This window comes from Haliotis rufescens, unplaced genomic scaffold (assembly GCF_023055435.1).
Source record: "Haliotis rufescens isolate VD_foot unplaced genomic scaffold, xgHalRufe1.0.p SCAF_11, whole genome shotgun sequence".
In the NCBI taxonomy this organism is placed as follows: Eukaryota; Metazoa; Mollusca; class Gastropoda; order Lepetellida; family Haliotidae; genus Haliotis; species Haliotis rufescens.
The window spans coordinates 39,930,656-39,955,838 of NW_025963791.1; the positions used below are offsets into that span (position 1 = coordinate 39,930,656).

The window sequence follows — 25,183 nt, forward strand, 5'->3', positions numbered from 1 at the left end:
TAGATGTGGTCCAATGAAAGGTTGAGTGTAGATATGGTCTAATGAAAGGTGAAGTATAGGAGATGTGATCCAACAAAAGGTGGAATATTGGAGATGTGGTCCAATGAAAGGTTGAGTGTAGATATGGTCTAATGAAAGCAGGAGTATAGGAGATGAGGTCCAATGAAAGGTGAAATATAGGAGATGAGGTCCAATAAAAGGTGGAATATAGGAGATGAGGTCCAATAAAAGGTGGAATATAGAAGATGTGGTCCAATGAAAGGTGGAATATAGGAGATGAGGTCCAATAAAAGGTGGAATATAGGAGATGAGGTCCAATGAAAGGTGGAATATAGGAGATGTGGTCCAATGAAAGGTGGAATATAGGAGATGAGGTCCAATAAAAGGTGAAATATAGGAGATGTGGTCTAGTGAAAGGTGGAATATAAGCAATGTGGTCAAATAAAGAGTGTTATATATGAGATGTGGTCCAGTGAAAGGTGGAATATAAGCAATGTGGTCAAATAAAGAGTGTTATATAGGCGATGCGGTCCAATGAAAGGTGGAATATAAGAGATGTGGTCAAATAAAGAGTGTTATATAGGCGATGTGGTCCAATGAAAGGTGGAATATAAGAGATGTGGTCAAATAAAGAGTGTTATATAAGAGATGTGGTCAAATGAAAGGTGGAATTCAGGGGAATTTAAATGGAAGATTTATTCCATTTTACAGCTAATATGTAATTACTCAAGAAAAATGTAAATAAGAAGAAAGATTTTAATCCAGTGTGTGATAAAGGAGTATATTGACATGTTATTGCAGAGTTGAGCCATAAAGAGTGAAGGTAGCAGTGATTTAGACATGGGAACACGCTAGGTGATGTAGCTTCCCTCTTATTGATTTCCAATGTGGATGTTACGATGTAATCAGAATGAGTGCCACATGCATCATGGGAAGAGATTGTGTCATGTGATCACAGACTTTTTTCATAGTGGCATCCGATGGCTTTTATCTGTTCAACATTCAAGACTTCAGAAATCCATATTATGACATGAAAGATTTCATATGATTTATCTCAGTCCCGTCCGCTTTGCTCAATGAAGAAAAGCAGATGGCAAAAGGTTCCTGCTTTCTATTCTGATTGCGGTCTAATGAAAATGTTTTTTAAAATTGACTTTTTGTCTTTTACTGTTTTCATAGATCCCACATATTTTCTTGACCGATTTTAGCAAGGCGGTAATTAACTGTTATTTAAGTTCGTGAAGTGACTCATTGTTCCAGCTTGATGTCGACACAGGCAAACTCCGGGTTAGAATCGGTCCCCAGCTACCCGTGGGTGGTAAGGCTCAGTGATTTGGTTGATTGGTCTTCACCCCAGTTTTACCACTAGGCTAACCCACCGCCTGAACACCTAGAAGGGTTGATAGAGAGCACTGAATACTACATGATGATTTTTGTTTTCTAAAGTTGATTGGGGTAATCTGGTTGTGCTTTCACTTCAATATTCATCCCAATGTTCGTTACAGTTCCCCAGTAACCTGCGCCGGCCGTAAGAGGCGACTCAATACATTGGGTGGTCTGGTGATTGGGTGACTTGGATGATTGTGCGTCATCATACCCCAATGGCATCTTAATATCAATCACTGGATCGTCTGGTCCTGTCTCAATTATTCACAAGGTCATAAGTAGACATAGTGATGAATGCTATGATGATTTTGACCAAATCCTTTGTTTCTTAGTGATGCTCTGAACCTTTATAATGCCACAATGCTGGCACAGATACAATACAACAGTGAGAGCCTGCACACTCTTTATCAAACGGATTTGTTCACCAGTTAGGTGCTAGATCAAAGGCAACTGCAAAAACACACTGCCTTCACATAATCAAGTAAAACGTGTTGATAATACAGTTTTGAGATGCATTGCTAGTGTCTATCAGGAGTAGAGTACAGATGCAGAGTGTTACCGACGCCCCAGCTGAATGACCATCGGATACCAAAAGTAATCCCGTATGCATGTGATGTCCACATAAGATTTCACTAGTGTACACTTAGAACTCAATCATCTCCATATATGATGCTGACATGCTTTATCCCTTATGTATCTTATATATCATACATGTAGACAATTTATTATTGCTTCACCAAAATAACAGGTACGTCAAGAAAAAACAGATCGGTTACAGGGCTCAGAGATAAATAGTGTGATGTAAGCACTTATGCTAGTGCCGGCCATGATCCCTGTTTGTACAGCAGACATTATATATATAGGCAGTGCCACGAATAGGGGGGAAATGGCACATGTTCTTCTTGTCTGAGATCGTATCAGAACAGCTTCAAGTTTTTTGTATTTGAGTTTCAAAGGTCCTGTCTTCTGTACAACGCGTCACTGGCCTCACACACTCGTCAAGATGAAGTGCAGTCTGCCAATGGGGAATCTCACTCAACCAAAATATTTAATTATGGGTAACGTTAAAAATATATATTTTTGTCGTAGGCTGTCCATTTCATTGCCTTGAGAGATGCGTACCTAATCTAATTAGGTAAACCCTTGGCAGCATGCCTATAAGCATGGCAGCCGTTGCATAAATCTCAGTGGAATATTCATTGATAGATGCCAGTCATGAGCTGTCATGTGTCACACTGTGTGTAAATGTCAGTGCAAAACATAAACTTTCCATACCACATGAGCATAATTAAATTGTGTGTTTGAGGATGTCCCAGTCCGTTTGGCTCATTTGCCCGTTTTGAATTTTTCCAAATGATCAAATAGACATTGGTTTGATAGATTCAGGGTGTTGTTTTGTAGTTTGCAAGGTATTCATGAAGGTAAAGAGAGATGTATTTTTAAAATATTTTAATGGAGGCTGTTTACAGTTTCTCTTCACTTCTGGGATCATGCAAAGTTTGCCACGAGTTGTGAGATGTCTGTGTGATGTGGGAGGATAGCCAAGTGGTTAAAGTGTTCGCTCATAGCACTGAAGGCCCGAATTTGATTCCCCAAGTGAATACAAGCCCATTTCTGGTGTCCTCCACCATGCCATTCCTGGAGTATTGCTACAAGCTGAGTAAAACCCAACTCCCTCACTCACTCTGTGAGATGATTATACAAGATAGTTGAGGATCTATTCAGGGGGCCCAGACGGTTAAGGTAACATTATTGTGCAGAGTTACATCCCTTGGCAATGTCAGGATCTGCATATCATAGGTTTTAATCCCAGATTTGGCTCCATTATGAACCTTGGTCTATCATCTATTACCTTACACATTACCTTACACATTACCTTACATATTACCTTACGCATTACCTTACGCATTACCTTACACATTACCTTACGCGTTACCTTACACATTACCTTACGCATTACCTTACGCATTACCTAACACATTACCTTACGCATTACCTTACGCATTACCTTACACATTACCTTACGCATTACAGTACCTTACGCATTACCTTACACATTACCTTACACATTACCTTACCTTACGCATTACCTTACACATTACCTTACCTTACGCATTACCTTACACATTACCGTACCTTACGCATTACCTTACACATTACCTTACGCATTACCTTACACATTACCTTACGCATTACCTTATGCATTACCTTACACATTACCTCATGCATTACCTTACGTACCCGTGAGATCCGGGGTAAAATAGGTCTTCGGCAACCCATGCTTGCCATAAAAGGCGACTAATGGGATCGGGTGGTCAGGCTCGCTGACTTGCTTGATGCATGGCATTGTATCCCAATTCTGTAGATCAATGCTCATGATGTCAGTCACTGGATTGTCTGGCCTAGACCCGATTATTTACAGAGGTCATATAATGCTGGAATATTGCTGAGTGCTGTGTTAAGCAACACACAAACAAACAAAACACCATGTGCTCATGGGTTTGTTTAAGGTGGCAGAGGTCTGCATCACTGTGTGCTTCCCTCCACATTAAGCTGACACGCTGAATATAACTGAAATTCTGTTTAAAGCAGCATTAAAACCATCACACTCTGTCAGTCAGGCTCTCAACATTGTACCAATGTAAAGAGGCTGTAAGATGAACTTGTGAAATGTTTGTATTTTTAAATTGAAAGTTTTTAGTGCAAACAGATTAACAATATCTTGGTAATTACTTTTTACTTGGTTTGTATTTCTTGTACTGGCCCACCCTAAAAAGTAGTTTTGGTTTAATTCTCTATAAATAAACCCAACCCTAGACTGTTTGTCATGGCAGAAGTTACAAAGATGACCCTTACTTGAGATGACCATCATGTCTGAAGAATGTCTGTGTCGTCCATTTGAACTATTGATCAACAGAAGGCCAGATCAACTGGGCAATTAGATTACACTTTCAAAAACATCAAAATGGTTAAATCATTTTTCATTGGAACTACATTTGCCTGTGGACCGAAGTGCAATTTGAATGCCACAAATTATTTAACTAATTTTGGCCAATGTTGCGAAATTTGAGCTGCAGTTGCTATAGGGGGCTGATTTAGGGATAGGGTTTATTAATGACTTCAATCAGGCCCTTGTCAAATTCATCTGAATCTGGGCTGTGATTTGATCCGTGATTGTGACCTCTCTTCTGTCAGACTCCGAGTGGCTGCGATCACAGCTCCTCGCCATGATTACATCTCATTCAGCGCTTTCTATACAGTTCATGGTTTATCAATGAAAAAGAATTTATTGGATTAGAAATGCTCAGATGTTAATTGATGGGGAGAGGGAGCTCTGTCGGAATGTTGTTGGGTCAGTAGACCCACAGAGTTCCCTCATCTGCACTGATTGCCAGTAGCTTATGGTGAAAGCTGGTACAGCTAGAACATACTGCTGTGATGGATTCCATTCATATCTCAGTGGGACCATGACTGTAGCTTACCTGTACCACACCTGTAGCTTACCTGGACCACACCTGTAGCTTACCTGTAGCTTACCTGGCTGGACCACACCTGTAGCTTACCTGTACCACACCTGTAGCTTACCTGTACCACACCTGTAGCTTACCTGGCTGGAACACACCTGTAGCTCATCTGTAGCTTACCTGTACCACACCTGTAGCTTACCTGTACCACACCTGTAGCTTACCTGGACCACACCTGTAGCTCACCTGTAGCTTACCTGGCTGGACCACACCTGTAGCTTACCTGTAGCTTACCTGGCTGGACCACACATGTAGCTTACCTGTACCACACCTGTAGCTTACCTGGACCACACCTGTAGCTCACCTGTAGCTTACCTGGCTGGACCACACCTGTAGCTTACCTGTAGCTTACCTGGCTGGACCACACATGTAGCTTACCTGTACCACACCTGTAGCTTACCTGTACCACACCTGTAGCTCACCTGTAGCTTACCTGGCAGGACCACACCTGTAGCTTACCTGTACCACACCTGTAGCTTACCTTACCGTTCCTGTAGCTTACCTGGCAGGGCCACACCTGTAGCTTACCTGTACCACAGCTGTAGCTTACCTGTACCACACCTGGACCACACCTGTAGCTTACCTGGGCCACACCTGTAGCTTACCTGGACCACACCTGTAGCTTACCTGTACCACATCTGTAGCTTACCTGTACCAGTACTGTAGCTTACATGGACCACACCTGTAGCTTACCTGGACCACACCTGTAGCTTACACATACCTCACCTGTAGCTTACTGGGAAGACACCTCTAGCTTACCTGTACCACACCTGCAGCTTACCTGGACCACACATGTAGCTTACACATACCTCACCTGTAGCTTACTGGGACGACACCTGAAGCTTACCTATACCTCACCAGCAGCTTACCTAGACCACACCTGTAGCTTACCTGGACCATACCTGTAGCTTACCTGGACCTCACCTGTAGCTTACCTGGATTATTATTATTATTATTATTATTATTTAGATTAAAATAAAAAATGCAGCGAAGAGGTTTTATTGTGATCCTGTCACAGTCATCATCACCTCAGGGCCTTTTGCCCCCTCTACACGTAGCCCAGACAGCGAATGGGACTTCTCCCAGGAAGCACTGCCAAGTGAAACCCATTGTTGTTGTTGTTGTTGTTCTAGCATTGTTGCTGACCAGTTACAGTCTTGTAAAAAGTTACTAAAAACCCTCACTAGTATGGTGACTGGTGGGTATGGACATCTTGACGTCATGCTTCATGAGCCTTCTCCCACAGTAATTTGACATGGCATGAAGTGACCGACATGAACAGAACCCACTCACTCATTGTTTAGACTGGATGATGCTCTCAATCTTTTTGTTTGTATCACTCATTCAAAGCTTCTTTGTTCATTCGGATTGGTCGCTGTCAAACTGGAACTTTGATCTTACTGCCAACATGACTTGAGTATTGCTGTTTTCTGTTGCTGCTAGAAATGTATTTACTGTTCTCCATCTGGCTGTTTTGACTCATTCTTCACTTTTATTTTGATCATTGCTGTTTGGACGTATTGCAAGCTAACTGGACTTCATCATTGTGTTTAATTTTGTGAGGCTGTCAATCTTGCTGTGCTGGACTTGATTGTTGTTGTCAATCTTGCTGTTTTCGAAATGATTGTTGTTGTCAATCTTGCTGTTTTCGAAATGATTGTGGTCGTCAATCTTGCTGTTTTCGAAATGATTGTGGTTGTCAATCTTGCTGTTTTCAAAATGATTGTGGCTGTCAATCATGCTGTTTTCGAAATGATTGTGCCTGTCAATCTTGCTGTTTTCGAAATGCTTTTGGCTGTCAATCTTGCTGTTTTCGAAATGATTGTGGCTGTCAGTCTTGCTGTTTTGGGCCTGATTGTGGCTGTCAATCTTGCTGTATTGGAAATGATTGTGGCTGTCAGTCTTGCTGTTTTGGACTTGATTGTGGCTGTCAATCTTGATGTGTTGGAAATGATTGTGGCTGTCAATCTTGCTGTTTTGGACTTGATTGTGGCTGTTAATCTTGATGTGTTGGAAATGATTGTGGCTGTCAGTCTTGCTGTGTTGTAAATGATTTTGGCAGTCAATGTTACTGTTTCGGTTGGATTTACAACTCAATAAATATATTTGTTTGCTTCAACGCATTTATGAAATTATAGAGATAGTTAATGAAAGTTGAAGAGCATACCAAAAAAGTAGGCTAAGATGTAACATTTTTAATAATTTCTTGCATTAGACAAGAGCAAACGAAGTGATTCGCTAACAAATGAAAACTTTGATGTTATCTCTGCGAATTGTTTGAGTGGAACATATATTGATTCAAATTCTGGAGTTGATTAATTGGGTGTATTTTTTCTTCTTCCTAGTCATCGTCTATGAACAAGCCAGTGGTCAATATTTCATCACATTTCACCATAAAAGATCAAGCTCACTAAATGAGACTTATGAAGAACAGTCCACATAACATTGCAAGATATATTAAAAAACCCTGGTAATATTTGAAACCCATCTACAGACAGGCATGGGTATGTGTTGGAGGCAACTCTGTGATGTAGACAAAGTCTGTGTGTAAGAACTTGTGATTATGGCTATTATCTTTGAGAGTGGAAGCTCGTGGTTGCGTGCTATCGCGAGCGTCGCAGCCATGTTTTGTTAGGCTGCAGTACATGGAAGTAGGTTTGGAAGATATTTTCAATCATAGATCGCGGCTGTATTGATGGGTAGCAGAGAACAGGGTCAACATAAGAGAAACTTTGAGTGGAATGTTACAATATTAGTAATTAGATAAATTTGATAAAGGATTTTTTACGTTTGCTGTGATCTTTGTTGTTTGGTCGTGAAGATGTGAGTTTCGGTATGGTTTGGTCCAAGAAGTCTTCCAAATTGATTTGAATTAGCAGTTGAGTCCATCACAGAGATGATTGATAATTCGGAAATTGTATGAAATTTATTTCAGAGAGATGCACATATTAGGGGTCACTTAATGTCATAACAGAAAGAATAAATACTGTGTTTGACTTAATGTGTGCTTATTTCAAATTCTGAAACGTTAGCCGTTTGTTTTAACATCATGTCCGGGAGATGGCTCTAGGAAGATGAAACAAGTAGCCATGTAATTAACAAAAAAGTCACAATCATGTTATCGTAGGTTACTTTGCCTTGTCACAGGAGACAATTCTAATGACTGTATTCGGGCCTCTTGCATTGTGGCATATGGCCAGACAGAGTGCGACGATGTGTCTAGTATTTTCAGTTAAGTTCCCATGGCAGGCACATTGAGGAAAAAATATTTGTTTCAAACTTTGTTCTAAATTTCATAGGTATTTTAGCATTGCATTCAATGCAATAGGTGTAACACTATGTATTATGTCACATTTAGAAAACTAAAACATGGCCATGAATTATGAAATTTGGGGTTAGTAACTGACATTGGCCATAAATCTGGGCCCGATGCCCTAGGAATTTCATTAATTATGACTGAAAGTGATCAGGCATTATGTGTAAAAGTATGTATTTAACCATGAGCCACCAATACAGGTGTAGCCACTCACTGAGATGTGTTGTTATAAGCCTACTGCCACTATTGCCTATTGTATTGGAGGTGTCGTCCTATCTCATTGTAACCTTGTGAGAGGTTTTACATTTTATGTTTGATTTGATTTTACAATTGAAGTTTAATAAACTGGCCTTTTGATATGAATATAATGTTGAATTTTGATTGGTTAAAAGTCACAATTATTTTTTTACATTGAAATTCGATGACGTGAATCGTACCTGCAACCTCACATGTTAAGTTTTGTAACCCACTGTTTTTCCGACGAGTCCCCGGAGCAGGTGATAACATGTTGTTCGCTCTTACATGTAATGACTACAGTTGTGTGCGTGCTGCACATTGTCCTTTCTCTTGCAGACTTATGGTTGAAAATGTAAAACCTTGAGCTTGGGAAAAGTGCTCAGGCCGACATCCATTGGGGTTTCCCTTCAATGCGTTTTTACATGTTTAAGCAAAACCTTGGAGTCGTGTTTTATCCTTAACATTGTGTGTATCCATGCACTGAATCAACGTGATATTAATCTTGTAGTGAAGAAATAGTCACACAAAATTCTGCGTTGAAGTAATTTAATACGCAAGAATATTTATGAAGCTAAAACCACAGCTATCTTTTTTAAACGCAATCTCTATGGAAAATGGGATGACAGAGGTTACAGGGAAATTTTATATTGATTTTGTCCTCTCAGCCGATAGACACCATGAAACATGATGTCACAGCACCAAGACACAAATTACATGGTTGGGGAAAGAAAATACTCATGTTTTTTAATTACACCTTCACATGTTTTGAGCATCAACGTATTGAGTTTCTGTCATATTATATGAAAGTGAAAAACCTGCTGCACTGAAGGTATTAGTCTGTGAACTGCCATAGAATGGAAGCTTAATCCTTCGCTAAGGCATTATGAATTTCAGCTGTAAAGTTTTGAGCAGCACAAGTCTGATCTGGAATTAGTGAAAGAAAATAATTGCTGAATTGTTCATGAAATTATTTTTTCTTCTCCTGATATTTCAGGTCCGTGTGAATGCAGTGAACCCAACTGTCGTCATGACAGACATGGGCAAGTACGCCTGGAGTGACCCCCAAAAGTCCGGGCCCATGTTGGCAAGGATACCACTTGGCAAATTTGTAGGTAAGAAATGGTAATGTTTCAGAATTCAACAACACTATCCATGCTAGCACATGTTCGGTACCCGAGTGTTCAGTGAATCAATTTTACAACAGTCATGCCAGCAAGGCGGTAGTAACAGTTACAATCCCTGCAGTGATATAGCTACAGTGTAGCTAGTGACAACCCTGCAATGCTATAGCTACAATTAGCTACAGTGACAACCCCTGCAATGCTATAGCTACAATGTAGCTACAGTGACAACCCCTGCAATGCTATAGCTACAATGTAGTTACAGTTACAATCCCTGCAGTGATATAGCTACAATGTAGCTACAGTTACAATCCATGCAGTGATATAGCTACAGTGTAGCTACAGTGACAACCCTACAATGCTATAGCTACAATTAGCTACAGTGACAACCCTTGCAATGCTATAGCTACAAAATAGCTACAGTGACAACCCCTGCAATGCTATAGCTACAATGTAGTTACAGTTACAATCCCTGCAGTGATATAGCTACAATGTAGCTACAGTTACAATCCATGCAGTGATATAGCTACAGTGTAGCTACAGTGACAACCCTGCAATGCTATAGCTACAATTAGCTACAGTGACAACCCCTGCAATGCTATAGCTACAATGTAGCTACAGTGAAAACCCCTGCAGTGCTATAGCTACAGTGTAGCTACAGTGACAACCCCTGCAATGCTATAGCTACAGTGACAATCCCTGCAATGCTATAGCTACAATTAGCTACAGTGACAACCCCTGCAATGCTATAGCTACAATGTAGCTACTGTGGCAACCCCTACAGTGATATAGCTACAATGTAGCTACAGTGACAACCCCTGCAATGCTATAGCTACAATGTAGTTACAGTTACAATCCCTGCAGTGATATAGCTACAGTGTATCTACACTGACAACCCCTGCTGTGATATAGCTGCAATGTAGCTACAGTGACAACCCTGCAATACTATAGCTACAAAATAGCTACAGTGACAACCCCTGCAATGATATAGCTACAATGTAGCTACAGTGACAACCCTTGCAATGATATAGCTAAAGAATAACTACAGTGACAACCCCTGCAATGCTATATTTACAATCCCTGCAGTGATAAAGCTACAGTGTAGCTACAGTGACAACCCCTGCAGTGATATATCTACAATGTCGCAACATTGACAATCCCTGCAATGCTATAGCTACAAAATAGCTACAGTGACAACCCCTGCAATGCAATAGCTACAATGTAGCTACAGTGACAACCCTTGCAATGATATAGCTACAAAATAGCTACAGTGACAACCCTTGCAATGCTATATTTACAATCCCTGCAGTGATAAAGCTACAGTGTAGCTACAGTGACAACCCCTGCAGTGATATAGCTACAGTGTAGCTACAGTGACAACCCCTGCAGGGATATGGCTACAATTAGCTACAGTGACAACCCCTGCAATGCTATAGCTACAATGTAGCTACAGTGACAACCCTTGCAATGATATAGCTACAAAATAGCTACAGTAACAACCCCTGCAATGCTATATCTACAATGTAGCTACAGTGACAACCCCTGCAATGCTATAGCTACAATGTAGTTACAGTTACAATCCCTGCAGTGATATAGCTACAGTGTAGCTACAGTGACAACCCTGCAATGCTATAGCTACAATTAGCTACAGTGACAACCCCTGCAATGCTATAGATACAATGTATCTACAGTGACAATCCCTGCAGTGATATAGCTACAATGTATCTACAGTGACAACCCCTGCAGGGATATGGCTACAGTGTAGCTACAGTGACAAGCCCTGCAATGCTATAGCTACAATGTAGCTACAGTGACAACCCTTGCAATGATATAGCTACAAAATAGCTACAGTGACAACCCCTGCAATGCTATATCTACAATGTTGTTACAGTGACAATCCCTGCAGTGATATAGCTACAATGTAGCTACAGTAACAACCCCTGCAGTGCTATAGCCACAATGTAGCTACAGTGACAACCCCTGCAATGCTATATCTACAATGTAGTTACAGTGACAAGCCCTGCAATGCTATAGCTACAATGTAGCTACAGTGACAACCCCTGCAATGCTATATCTACAATGTAGTTACAGTGACAAGCCCTGCAATGCTATAGCTACAATGTAGCTACAGTGACAACCCCTGCAGTGATATAGCTACAAAATAGCTACATTGACAACCCCTGCAGTGATATAGCTACAGTGACAAGCCCTGCAGTGCTATAGCTACAGTGTAGCTACAGTGACAACCCCTGCAGTGATATAGCTACAAAATACCTACATTGACAACCCCTGCAGTGCTATAGCTACAGTGACAATCCCTGCAGTGCTATAGCTACAATGTAGCTACAGTGACAAGCCCTGCAGTGCTATAGCTACAATGTAGCTACAGTGACAACCCCTGCAATGCTATAGCTACAATGTAGCTACAGTGAAAACCCCTGCAGTGATATAGCTACAATGTAGCTACAGTGACAACCCCTGCAGTGATATAGCTACAAAATAGCTACAGTGACTACCCCTGCAGTGATATAGCTACAAAATAGCTACAGTGACTACCCCTGCAGTGATATAGCTACAAAATAGCTACAGTGACTACCCCTGCAGTGATATAGCTACAAAATAGCTACAGTGACTACCCCTGCAGTGATATAGCTACAAAATAGCTACAGTGACAACCCCTGCAGTGATATAGCTACAAAATAGCTACAGTGACTACCCCTGCAGTTTTACTTCTTTCAAGGAGGACCTATGGTTATACCTTGAATCATGAATAAGACCAGTGCCTTGTGAATTAATTTTGGATTCGTTAATGGTCACGATTTTTTCACATAGACATTCCATGTCGTAAATCAAACCTGCAACCAGTGTTTTCCAACAGAGCCAACGGGGCAGGTGATGAGCTTGCAGTTGCTGAGCACATGGTTCCTGACAGCGTGTCCTGCCCAACATTTGGTGCACGTGCAGTGCCGATGCTGCAAGTGCTGGCGTATTAATAAGTGTTCGATGATCCCATTTTCAACAAGGGTATAGGTATCAAATACAAGTGCTTCAATGTGAGCATCAGTGTAAGAAGATGTCAGTTTATTAGTCGGTTTACAACCTGGAAGGAGTTCTTGTGAAAGCAGTAAATCCTTGGGGGATAGGCAGAAAAGTAACACCTCAGGCGGACCTGAGTCAGGCCTGTCAGTCCTCCGTCGTACTTTTTCACGTATCCCCCCCCTCCCACCCTCAGGTCTTATGTAAGCCAACCAACACTTTATTATTGGTCGTGAACCTTTACATCCTTAATGTTTCCAAAAAAAATTTGTTCCATAAAATAATGGTCTCAATTTTTTAGGAAATCAAATAATTTGTTCACTAAATGTCCTGAGAAAATGTATTTTGGTTAAAAAAACTTAGGGTATTTGCCTCTTCCTTTCAGAAATATACATGATGTCCTGAAGGCCTGACTAAACAAATCATCTGTCTCTAAAAAAAAACACCCTATCCCCAAACTTATTATTAAATGGATCATAGGAATTATATTTCAGCTGGAATGAAGGTAATACTTTTATTTCCTGGTGAAAATGACAGCTTTAAATCAAAGACGAACCTTAAGAGAGGGGAAATGCCTTCAGGACTGTTTAACATTCCAGAGCTCGAGATAAGCTGCGTATTTGCGTAATATATGCATTAAATAAACTGAAATGTGCAGACGTCAAATCCTAGTGTATCAATCACGCAACAAAAAACTATAAATACATTATTGAAATAAAATTAATGAGTATATTAAAACTATTAGATAAAATGATGGTGTTTCAGACGATCGCCAAATTCACTTACCGACAGTTACATTCGGAAAAGCTTCTGCAACAAACATACTGATAGATGCCGATAGGTTTAAAGTAACATGTGCGTAAATACAATCTGAATACCCTCTAAAACTTGTGGATACCCAATCAAAATTAAACCCCAGGGTAAAATACCCAAATAACCAAAAGCTTATCTATAGCTCTGACATTCTCCTGTATTCCATGTCCTCTACAACCCCTCTCACCCAACTCCATTAAAACCCCATCCCTCTTAACCCCATTTCCTTCACAAACATATACAACCCAAAACACAATCTCCAATGGCTGACACACATGCAATTAACATTTTATCCACATCTAAAGATTAGCTTTGTCTTTGGCACTACTGCCATGAAGTTCGTACATTTAATCAGCAAATGAGAAAATTATTCCTGTTCTTCTAATGCTTAACAAAGCTTCATGTTGAATTGATGCTAGAAGCAGATATTAAAGCTCTCAAAATAACACAGAGAACATGCCAAGTTGGGTTGGTAACTGGATAGACGAAGGAGTGGAGCCGGCACACCTCTCACCTTGTTTAATTAAGGTAAACGGAGTACAGCCCAGTAACAGGAAACTTGAAGTCAGTGTCTTTAATGAGCTTGACGTGTCTTGTATATGTGTGTGTTCAGCCCATTTCTTTTACTGCTTTATACCAGCAGTCATTTAGATTATCTTTAATGACGTAATTCTGTGCATTTCAGAGTTACCTGCCCTTGTCTGTGTAACTGTGTACTAAACCAGATATAATGACCCCCAGGGGTTAACCTGGGTCTGTCCATTTCAAGTGTAAAGGACATTCAAAAATAAATTTGGGGGTGCCAGGCCTAAATATGAGGGTCCAAGGCTGCGATGTGCGGCACTGATAGTTCTTCCCTTAATTTCCAAGGTTCTGTTTGTGTGGTGTCATTGCTCATGCTCAGGAACCTTAAGCCTGTTATAGATGGGGATTCTAATATTAACTTGAAGTAAGTCAGAATATATTTTTTACCAGAAAAAACACATGTCAGTTATATGTGACATACAACTTTGATAAGTTTAATGATTCAAATAGTCATACTTTCTTGTGTCTCACAGTTTAAATTATTTGTGTCCTATCACGATTTGTGTGCCTAAAGGATGCATTATGTGACACCCGTGAAGATCCGGGATAGAATAGGTCTTCAGCTTTGTTATAACAGGCGACTATGCTCGTAAGAGGTGACTAATGGGATCGGGTGGTCAGGCTCGCTGACTTGGTTGATGCATGTCATTGTATCCGAAACCTGTAGATTGATGCTTATGATGTCAATCACTGGATTGTCTGGTCCAGACTTGATTATTTACAGACTGCTTTCATATAGCTGGAATATTGCTGAGTTTGGCATTAAACAACAAAAAAAAAAAAAAAAACATCTTATGACATCTGGTAAAACTGGGGTTGTAGATGCCCTGAAAGTAGATTTAACACTTTGAGAATAAAATACAAGTATTTTTTTACTATTAAGAAATCTACATTGATTAGATTTATGTGAGACTGATGCAAAGTTATGATTTGGTGTGAAGGAGCAAACAAGTGTGATGTAGCTTGGATGCAGTTTGTTTATCAGGATTAGAAGATTTTTCGAACATGTGTATGTAACAGTAAAAACCATAGTGCTGAAATGATAATGACTTCAAATGGCAAATAATGATCGATCATTGTTTACATATTCAGTAATTATTAGCTATGGCTGAACACAGAGACAATAACAATGAATAGTCTTTGATTTAAGGAATAAACGACTTGTGGATGTTGTTTATCGTACAATAAAACGCTGCAGGGAGAATAAACTGCCCCTTGTGGTTTATTCTCCCTGCAGTGTCTTAATGTGAGATAAACAATGACCATGAGTTGTTTATTTCTTATATGAGAGATCAACATTATGATAAGCCTCTTTAAGGTTGTTAGTAAAATGTGCAAGATTTAAAAATAGTTACCTTAATCTAAATAATGATGACTCCCTGAATAGAATTCTATCTCAGCAATGTCGGACAAGTCCATTTTTCGAAAGGTGGGTTAAGCTTGGTATTTCCCACATATTCTCACAATCCTCACGTTGATTATCTGTACCTTTTCTCCCAATTGTCATATCTTTCCCACTTTTGGATGTGATTGTTGTGTTCATCTGTGCTGTCCAGCTGCATCCATGGGGAGCAACTCACTAGACACTTCCCTCACAAAAATAATGTTGTACAATATACGCTCTTTGCGATTTATCGCATTGATATCTTTTATAGGCAATTAGAAGTTGGAAGAACATTAAGACAAGACAATTTTATGGACAACAACTTCTTTTTTGTTTGTGATGAAGGCACAAGAAATAGCCCTGGGCCCACTTGCACAAAGCGATCTTAGTGCTAAGATGATCGTAACTCCCATACTTTAACATAGGCTTACAATAGTCTTAGCGCTAAGATCGCTTTGTGCAAGTGGGCCCTGAAGGGTTGTTCCAAACAATAAAGAAGTTATTATCCATAAAACAATGAAGAACAAATGATTGGAAGAGTCAGGCTCTGGTGGCTTTCCGTCACATTCCGTCAGTTTAATGTGGAAATATGACTAGGGCAAATCTATTTTTGTCCAACTGTTGCAGTGGTGCATGTTAGACCAGGGCCATGTTTCACAAGTGCTAGAAGTGTCATAAGTCTGTGTTGAAGTAAGGACTTCACTTGGTTGTTGTCACTCCAGCTTGATAAAGGTGGAAGAATCTACATCAAAACATCGCTATATGCAATAAAGCAGAACTTATCCACAAAGTTGTACGTTTTCTTATGGATGTTATGACAGGGCTGAAAGCATTTTGTGGAACAGGCCCCTGGGGCATGGCACTTTGCAGATGTGCCATACATGCAATATTGCTGGATTTAGCTGCAACACTATAGAGAAAAAACAGCCTTTCACAGTAGATTAGGTCAAACCTAAGATAACGAGAAAAATTCTCTGAAGGAAGAGATGTATCCTTGTTATGGATTACATAATGTTCTGTCAGTACGGATAATCAGAACTTACATCGAGGGCTGTTCTGTAAAGAAAAGTAAAAGAGTAAGTTAACAAAATACCTCTACAACAAACTTCAACAAAGTTATGTATTGTAAGATTAGGACCATGCTGACTAGGTCAAACCTGTTGAGGACTAGTGTTAGAACAGGTCCCCGGCACTGTATTACTCATGCAAAGATGCAACTGAATCAGATCATTTAGTCAGGCGTGGTGACTTGTATCATTACATTTTACAATACACTGCCAATTAAAGGCAAGTGGGATACTGCTGTAAATATTCTGCCTATCTGGTGTCCGCTTGTGTCTGTCGGTGTCTATGTCTGCTCTTTCCATCTGCTGGTGTCTCTGTTCCATCTGCTGGTGTCTGTATACCATCTGCTCTTTCCATCTGCTGGTGTCTCTGTATCATCTGCTGGTGTCTACATCTGCACTTTCCATCTGCTGGTGTCTGTATACCATCTGCTGGTGTCTATGTCTGCTCTTTCCATCTGCTGGTGTCTCTGTACCATCTGCTGGTGTCTACATCTGCTCTTTCCATCTACTGGTGTCTCTGTTCCATCTGCTGGTGTCTGTAGACCATCTGCTGGTGTCTATGTCTGCTCTTTCCGTCTGCTGGCATCTCTGTACCATCTTCTGGTGTCTACATCTGCTCTTTCCATCTGCTGGTGTCTCTGTTCCATCTGCTGGTGTCTGTATACCATCTGCTGGTGTCTATGTCTGCTCTTTCCATCTGCTGGTGTCTACATCTGTTCTTTCCATCTGCTGGTGTCTACATATGCTCTTTTCATCTGCTGGTGTCTCTGTACCCAGCTTTCATGTCTGTTTTTTCTGTTTGATGGTGTCTCTGTACCCAGCTTTCATGTCTGTTTTTTCTGTTTGATGGTGTCTTTGTTCCAAGATTCCCCTTTCTGTCTACTGATGTGTCTACCATGATACACATCTGTTCTTGCCATCTACTGGTGTCACTGTACCCAGATTCCACATCGGCTCTTGCCATCTACTGGTGTCACTGTACCCAGATTCCACATCGGCTCTTGCCATCTACTGGTGTCACTGTACCCAGATTCCACATCGGCTCTTGCCATCTACTGGTGTCACTGTACCCAGATTCCACATCGGCTCTTGCCATCTACTGGTGTCACTGTACCCAGATTCCACATCGGCTCTTGCCATCTACTGGTGTCACTGTACCCAGATTCCACATCGGCTCTTGCCATCTACTGGTGTCACTGTACCCAGATTCCACATCGGCTCTTGCCATCTACTGGTGTCACTGTACCCAGATTCCACATCGGCTCTAGTCGTCTGCCAATAGGGGCCACTTGATTGTTACTGTATACCTAACACTGCATCCCTCTCCCTCCTAGGAATCACAGCACGCCAGTAATTTCACTGGGTCACCTTCCTGCCTAGAGAACATTTACCATCGTAACAAACACGTCGTCTTTCACATGTCTGTCCTGTATTGGAATGGTTCTAAAGTCTTTACTGGTGTAAACGACTGATGAACACTTTTGGAAATATTTGTGCTTGTCTATAGCTAACTTGGGAGTAATTCAGCACCATTTCCTTATCACATTAAGCCAGTGATCCCCCAAGTCATTAGTCCCAGTTGGTCTGTGTGGAGTTTCATGCAAATCATGGTACAAAACTGTTTTCATGTGTTGACAGTACATCCACCCACTCACAGATAAAGTAGTTTGATCTTGTTGTAAATATTGCGGAGCCCTTTCAGTCCAGAGCTCCATGCCCTGGAAAGCTGTTTACAGACACTTAACTTCGCACTATGTTACTTGGTGATTTTTAAGTCAGAAATAAATTCATCTAACTATTTAGGGAATGTGATCCATCATGTGTAGCAAGGTCAGACTGTACTGTCTAACTAGTAACCATATTAGCTGATTGTACCAGAAGCATCCTCATCGCCACCATTGACTCCAACGGTATGCTGTCTCAAACAATGTACACCCAATGTTGTCCATGATCTCCGTGTCTTCGAGCGTTATGGGGTTTCAGTTTTTCAACAAAGATGGGTTTTCCATTTTTAAAATGAAAAAGAATAGCTAGTTTGAACCATATATGTTTCAACTAGAATACAGCAATACTGGATATTTTCCATCATATTTGTATGATAAAGTAGTATAATATATTTATTATCTAGCTATGAGTTCCTTGGTAACGGTTTCTAAGTTTTTTTTGCTGCCATTTTTAGTGCCTTGTAAAAGAAAAAGGGGTCTAGGGGCTTTCCCCACACACAACAACATGAAACAGATGCTATCATAAGTAGTTCTAGTAGTCTCCAAATTTAATACAAAATACAACATGTGGCTCTGAAGGATGTCACTGATGAGGTTGCCGCACGCAGTTATGGAACTTCTATTTTCGAGGAATAGTTCCATGTTGATGTCCAGTTTTTCATGTTTATGAATTGCTTTGATATATAATTTTGAGGTTTAATAATATTACATCGTACAAATTGAAGCGGAGTCATTTGTTCTGCTTATTTTGAGCTTCATCGCCTTATGGTAAAAATAGTCACACTGTCGTATGCGGCTGTGTTCACAGCATCAAACAAACATGGCAGATAGGTATTCTGTAGTCGATGGCGCCACACTGACAGCGTCACAACAGTCTGGTCTTGTGACTCATGACTGCGGATGCTTGTTATCTGCATTCCGGGATTTTTTTGCAAACTGAATCTTAACAAACAACACTGGCTACAATGTGTACTGTTAATCTGTTTCCAACAAAGGGAGAGTGTATTTTGTGTAATGTTTATGTTCTATATCTGTCAATTACATTTTGAACATGCTGTTGTTATTTACTGTTGCTCTGAACATACAACATAATATGTTTATGAAGTTATGCATGTACAATGCATATTTTAGAGAGTGAGTGAGTATGTTTTTAACACTGTTTTTAGCAATATTCCTGCAATATTAACGCAGGGAACACCAGAAATGGGCTTCACACATTGTACCCACTATGTACATGTAGTACTGATTCAACTGTTGGTTGCTGTAGCAGGTTTATATATTTTTTATATTTTTTTTACAGGTATTTTTTTACGAATTAGGTCAAATTAATTTCTTGTTTAGTGGGTTTTCTTGGTCAAAATGTCAAGTGGTATCATGTAAAATAAGAAATATAGAGCAAAAAAACTCTTGAAGTATTGATGTAATTGCTTTATCGAAACAAAAAAGGATTTCTGTTTTGGTTTATTTTGGGTGGCTTGACTAAACAGGAAAACAATGGGTTCTGCCCTTGTCATATTTCCTTCCTAGGTTATACACTATTTCATCGTATTTCATAACTGGTATTAACAAATAAAATTGTTTGAGTAAATTGCCAAGTTTCATAATTCAAACAAAACTACTTCATACATTTTATTTCGTCCTCAGGGGTTTTCCTCTACATGTATTCCATCCGATTTTCTAATAAATGATCTATGTTTTCACAAAACAGAAATATGAAGACCTGAATGTATGAAAATCGTCAGTCAGTAGAAACTAAGTGCTTCTCTAAAGCCTGGTAATGTGATCACCTTGTCCAGCAGTCAGTCTGTCTGTAATAAGCATGTTTCGCGGGGACCTGATTGCGCAGAGCAGCAGAGCATGAAGAATTACAAACATCAATAGAAAGTAGTGACAGCAATTTGCATGCAATCACTGTTAGACAGGATCATCTGCGTGCCCCTCATTTCCTTATTTGGGGTTAATATCGGTGTTGAACATCGGTTTTGTGACATCAGTGTTGTGACATCGTTGTTCCCTATTGATTCCCAGCTTCTAGCCTCCACAAGCTGTAATCCTCTCTTGCTTCCACAACATGGCAAAACTTGTCCCTGTTTTGTAATCTGACAGAACGCCTCAGGCTAATCTTCAGTGTCATAAGATTCACTGTCAGTGGTTGTGAGGAACATGGCATTTTCTCCTTGAGTGGCTGCTTGACACGGACTTATGGTTGTGATGGTGAACGAGTGAAGGCGGAGCCAGGAGACACACTATATACATGTAACAACGAGAACACTAACATGGGATAGGTAGAGTGAGTGAGGTGGGTTTAACAACAAACAGTCCTCATGTTATACCAGTGTGTCAACTTTATGTGGGAGGAAAGCCCGAAGAGATGCAGGTCTGAGACGTTTCACTTTGGTGCAACCCATGAGTATGGGTATGGTGCTGACAGACCTAGAAACATAATGGGGGTGAACAGGGATAACATGCACGCACCCACGCACGCACAGAGGCTGAAGAAAATACAGGTGATGGGTAGAGGTGTCTGAGGAAAGGTGGGTGTTCACATCCAAGTCACAAAGTGAACAAACACAGGTGATAGGTAGACACATGAGGCGTTCTTTTTTTTCACCTACCAAAAGTTATTTTACTGGAAAAATTCTGAAAAGAAGGTAAAAAAAAGTGCGTCCAAAAGAAGATAAATGGATTCCCAACTTTAGTCAGGCAGCACAGGAGAGATCCAAAGATCACGGGACAATATAATGATCTGATGTATAGTTTACTAGTATCTCCTCTATACCATGGAGAATTATTCACTTTAGTGCTGTAGTTTGTAGAAGCCTTGTTTAGGTCATCAATGGTTGTAATGCTGTCAGTACGAACCAAATGACATTGCCAAGCTTAAACCCTAGTATTTGGAAGTATAGATTTTTAAGGGTACAGATTTTACTCTTTTACCGAAAAGCCATCTAGAAATGTCATCCTATGAACCTGGTGAGTGAAATATCTTGATGACATCAGCTATTTGATCTTGGGGATTAAACCTGAGATTGTTAAGATCAAAGTGATGTGGACCTGTGAAGATCCGGGTTAGAATAGGTCTTCAGCAACCCATGCTTGCTGTAAAAGATGACTACCTGAATGCTTGCCGTAAGAGGCGACTAACAGGATTGGGTGGTCAGGCTCGCTGACTTGGTTTATGCATATCATCGTATCCCAATTGCATGGATCGATGCTCATTATGTCAATCACTGGATTGTCTGGTCCAGACTCAATTATTTACAGACTGCTGTCATATAGCTCTGAAATATTGCTGAGTGTGGCGTTAAACAACACACAAACAAATAAACAAACAAAAATCAAATTGATGTGTGTCTTCATGTGTCTTTTTCATGGACTGATGTGATTGAAAATGGGGATGGCTTTTTATTCTTTACATGTAATGGATCTATTTTAAGGTATTTTGATTCTTTCTCATGCAGAATTTACCTGAGTCATCATATTTGAGATATTCATGTGATTGACTAGTTGCAATCTTGTATTATCAAATCAGTTCCCAGACACGGAGTGAATTCATGACATCATCGTGCTTAATGTTACATGACTTACTTATGACATTTGACCCTGGTCATACTTTGGACTGCCTCTGTGGTTGAGTGGATAGGGTTGCTGCCCTGAGAGCAGAAGGCTGGTGGTTCAATCCCCAGCCACATCATGCCAAAAGACGTTACATTACTTGTTGCCCTGTCGTTGGGTATTAAAGGGATGAAAGAACTGGTCGGCTCGGAATCCGTATACGTGTATACGGTATCAATGTTAAACTGTGACATGGTATCTCTATGGGCTTCCACTATAAAACCAGCTTTAGTCCGGACTAGTACAAGCAGCCACACCCACACTCACACCCACATTCACACCCACACTCACACCCACATGCACACCCACATGCACATGCGCACACACTATATATATAGAAGTGCAATGATCGTGAACACGTACAACATTACACAACTTTTCACCTCACCTAATCACACTTAGAAGGAGTTACCATACTATGGTAATTACAAGATCTAATTGTCACACGCACAAAAGTTTCTCTGAAATAATGAATGTGCAGCTTGTGAACTCCTTATTTAATGTGTTCCGTATGTGACTAGTTTTCTTGTACACCTTCCACCTTGGTTCGTGTGGTGTACTCACCCATTCAGCCCATTAATTCCTTTACCCCGTGCTACAGAAACATGCAACTCATGTTATCATTAGAGAAACACAAACATTAACCAGGAACTTCTAGATTTGAGTGAGCTCTTTTCACACGACCTTCACCCTCAGTCTGTATTTTGGTTCTGTTCCCTGATTCTCCTAGACTTACTCCATGACACATGGCTGGGCCCTGAACTGTTAGTGTTTCCTCAGCTAAAGAGTTAATTTGTTTGTTTGTTTGTTTGTTTGTTTGTTTGTTTGTTTGTTTGTTTGTTTGTTTGTTGTTTAACGCCACACTCAGCAATATTCCAGCTATATGACGGCGGTCTGTAAATAATCGAGTCTGGACCAGACAATCCAGTGATTGACATCATGAGCATCGATCCACGCAATTGGGATACGATGACATGCATCAACCAAGTAAATGAGCCTGACCACCCGATCCCGTTAGTCGCCTTTTACGACAAGCATAGTCGCCTTTTACGGCAAGCATGGGTTGCTGAAGATCTGTTCTACCCCGGATCCTCACGGGTCTAAAGAGAGTTAAGAAAAGTCACGACCTGACAAATGAACTCGTGGACTCCACAACAAAAGCAGGAAGGAGGGTTTTATACCTGTACGAATTTGACAAAGTGTATGTCCGCATTATACCGAAGTCACAAAGTGACTTGGCCAAATGCGCAATTAACATGTAAGGTGTCCATTAGAGGTGTGTGCACCCCTGCTCCACCACCACACCGTGTTTGAAATGAAATCTATCACCAAAGTGCCATCAGAGTTTAGAATCTGCAGGCCCTGACTAAACTCTTCAGACCCTCATTTAAACAATTGCAGTTTAGTGTGACAAATAAATCCACAGGGAAATCTACTGCGCGAGATCTACTTCATGAGATCCGCACTCCGCTCCTCTGGCTCTCCGCCAGTTTGTTCTGCATCAGTGGAAATGGATTTTTGAATTGTATGCAAAATGCCGACTTTCCCAATACATGATATTCACACAATTTCTTAAGTTTGTTTCGCCTCAACAATAGTTATACGATCAGTTGTTTCCCTTCTCCCAGCAATGGTCACAATGTTCCTCGGTCTTGTTGTTGCAGAAATTGAGGATGTCGTCAATGCCGTGCTGTTCCTGCTCAGTGACAAGGCTGCCATGATAAACGGGAGTCTGCTTCCTATCGATGGCGGCATCCTGGCCAACTGACAGTGACCAGTGAGACAAACCAATGACTGTGAGATGTACAGTCATTGGTTGAAGAATCGGGCGGTGAAGGACAACCAAGAATATGTTATCCAGAATTTAATGAATAATGGTTTGGGTTTCAGAACAAAACTAGGTTCTGAGGTGGCAGCATTAATACATTGTATACTCAGGCTCATTATTGATGGGGCACATAAATAATGAGCGATAAATGTTTAAAAAAATATATTACATTTTCAACTTCCAAGAGAGCAGTTCAGTTCTGGAATGAACCATTTTATACCCACATTGACTGTTACTTGTCATGCATTGCACTGCATGGGCTAAATCACTGGTTGTGTTCTGGCCTGTGTTTTGGGTAGCTTTTTCCATCACCTTCAATCTTGTACTTTTCATTGTTTTTAAAGGTCATTGTCCATTTTTCCAGTTTCATGAAAGCATCCAGTCAGTGTGGCGTATGCATGAACAACATGGTAATCACATTGTCAACATACTCAGATGTATTGAGGCTTGTTGGTATATGTTCATGTTTGACTGGCCCAGTCGTCTAAGGCCATTTGTGCAGAGTCTATTCACTGTGCAGAGATGTATCCCTTGGGCATGCCAGAAATCTATGATTTGTGTATTTAAATCCTGGTTTGCCCCTATTATGTTTCAAGGTTTGTCAGCACCATATCCGTGCTCGTGAATTTCACCAAAGTGGAAAACGTATCCTTCCACATAATAGGCCGTGATATAACTGGAATACTGTTAAAAGCTGTGTCAAACCAAAACTCACTCACACTCACTCATGTTTGACAGCCTACATACCCTTCAATAATGATGCTGAGTATATATATATTATAACAGAACTGAACAAGAGGCTCAGGTCCAACAGCCTCAGTGATACAACAGGGTAAAAGGCCAATGTTTTGTCAAGTTTCATACCTCACCAGAAATGCTATTGAGTAGACCCAATACTTCCTGCACATCAAGTTTCACAGGGATGACTATGGCAATGGTTGACTTGTGGGATAAAACAAAATTAGATTATGTCTTCTGCAGACAAAATTGATAAACGTGTGGCCAAATGCTGGTAAAGGGTCATAGCTTGGTAAAGAAAATCAAAATATGCAAGAAAGAACCATATTATATGTCGTTATCCATACCACACACTGTGTGTCTATGTCATGATACATATTTTCAGAAATGGTTGAGTAGTGGCAGAAAAAACATTTCCAATATGGCTGCCATGGTGGATGAATTTCCTTGTCTGTTACCAAATATTTCTGACTGCTTGCATGTTTGTTAGAGGTGCTGCCACCTATACGGTATGTCAATAGTCGTGTAGCCATGTATCCCCACCTCAGTTTAGAGTTCTCACTGACAATTGATTAGTGGTAAAACAAAGCAAAATTACAAAGTAAGCTAAACATATATGGCATTCCAGTCAAAGTCTGTTTCCTCTTTCTAATGTTTTATCATCAAAATGATATTTAATATCTATCCATACACAAGACATTGCCTATACCTCCGTGATTTGTTGAGTCATTTATTGAGATTTTACAGTCCCTTCTATCAGTATTGTATGCAGCAAAACCCTGTTAATCCTCAAGGTCCTGTTCCTTTTC

At 40.4% G+C, this 25,183-nt stretch overlaps 1 protein-coding gene across 1 annotated transcript in view; it reads left to right on the forward strand.

Moving 5' to 3' along the window:
* Positions 1-24,214, forward strand: part of LOC125378033 (L-xylulose reductase-like) — a 94,021-nt gene extending 69,807 nt beyond the window's left edge. The window contains exons 6-7 of the mRNA XM_048392724.1: positions 9,458-9,575; positions 23,473-24,214. Coding sequence (XP_048248681.1) covers positions 9,458-9,575; positions 23,473-23,576 — 222 coding nt within the window. The 3' untranslated portion in view covers positions 23,577-24,214. The remainder of the gene's footprint in view (positions 1-9,457; positions 9,576-23,472) is intronic.
* Positions 24,215-25,183: the final 969 nt, after the last annotated feature.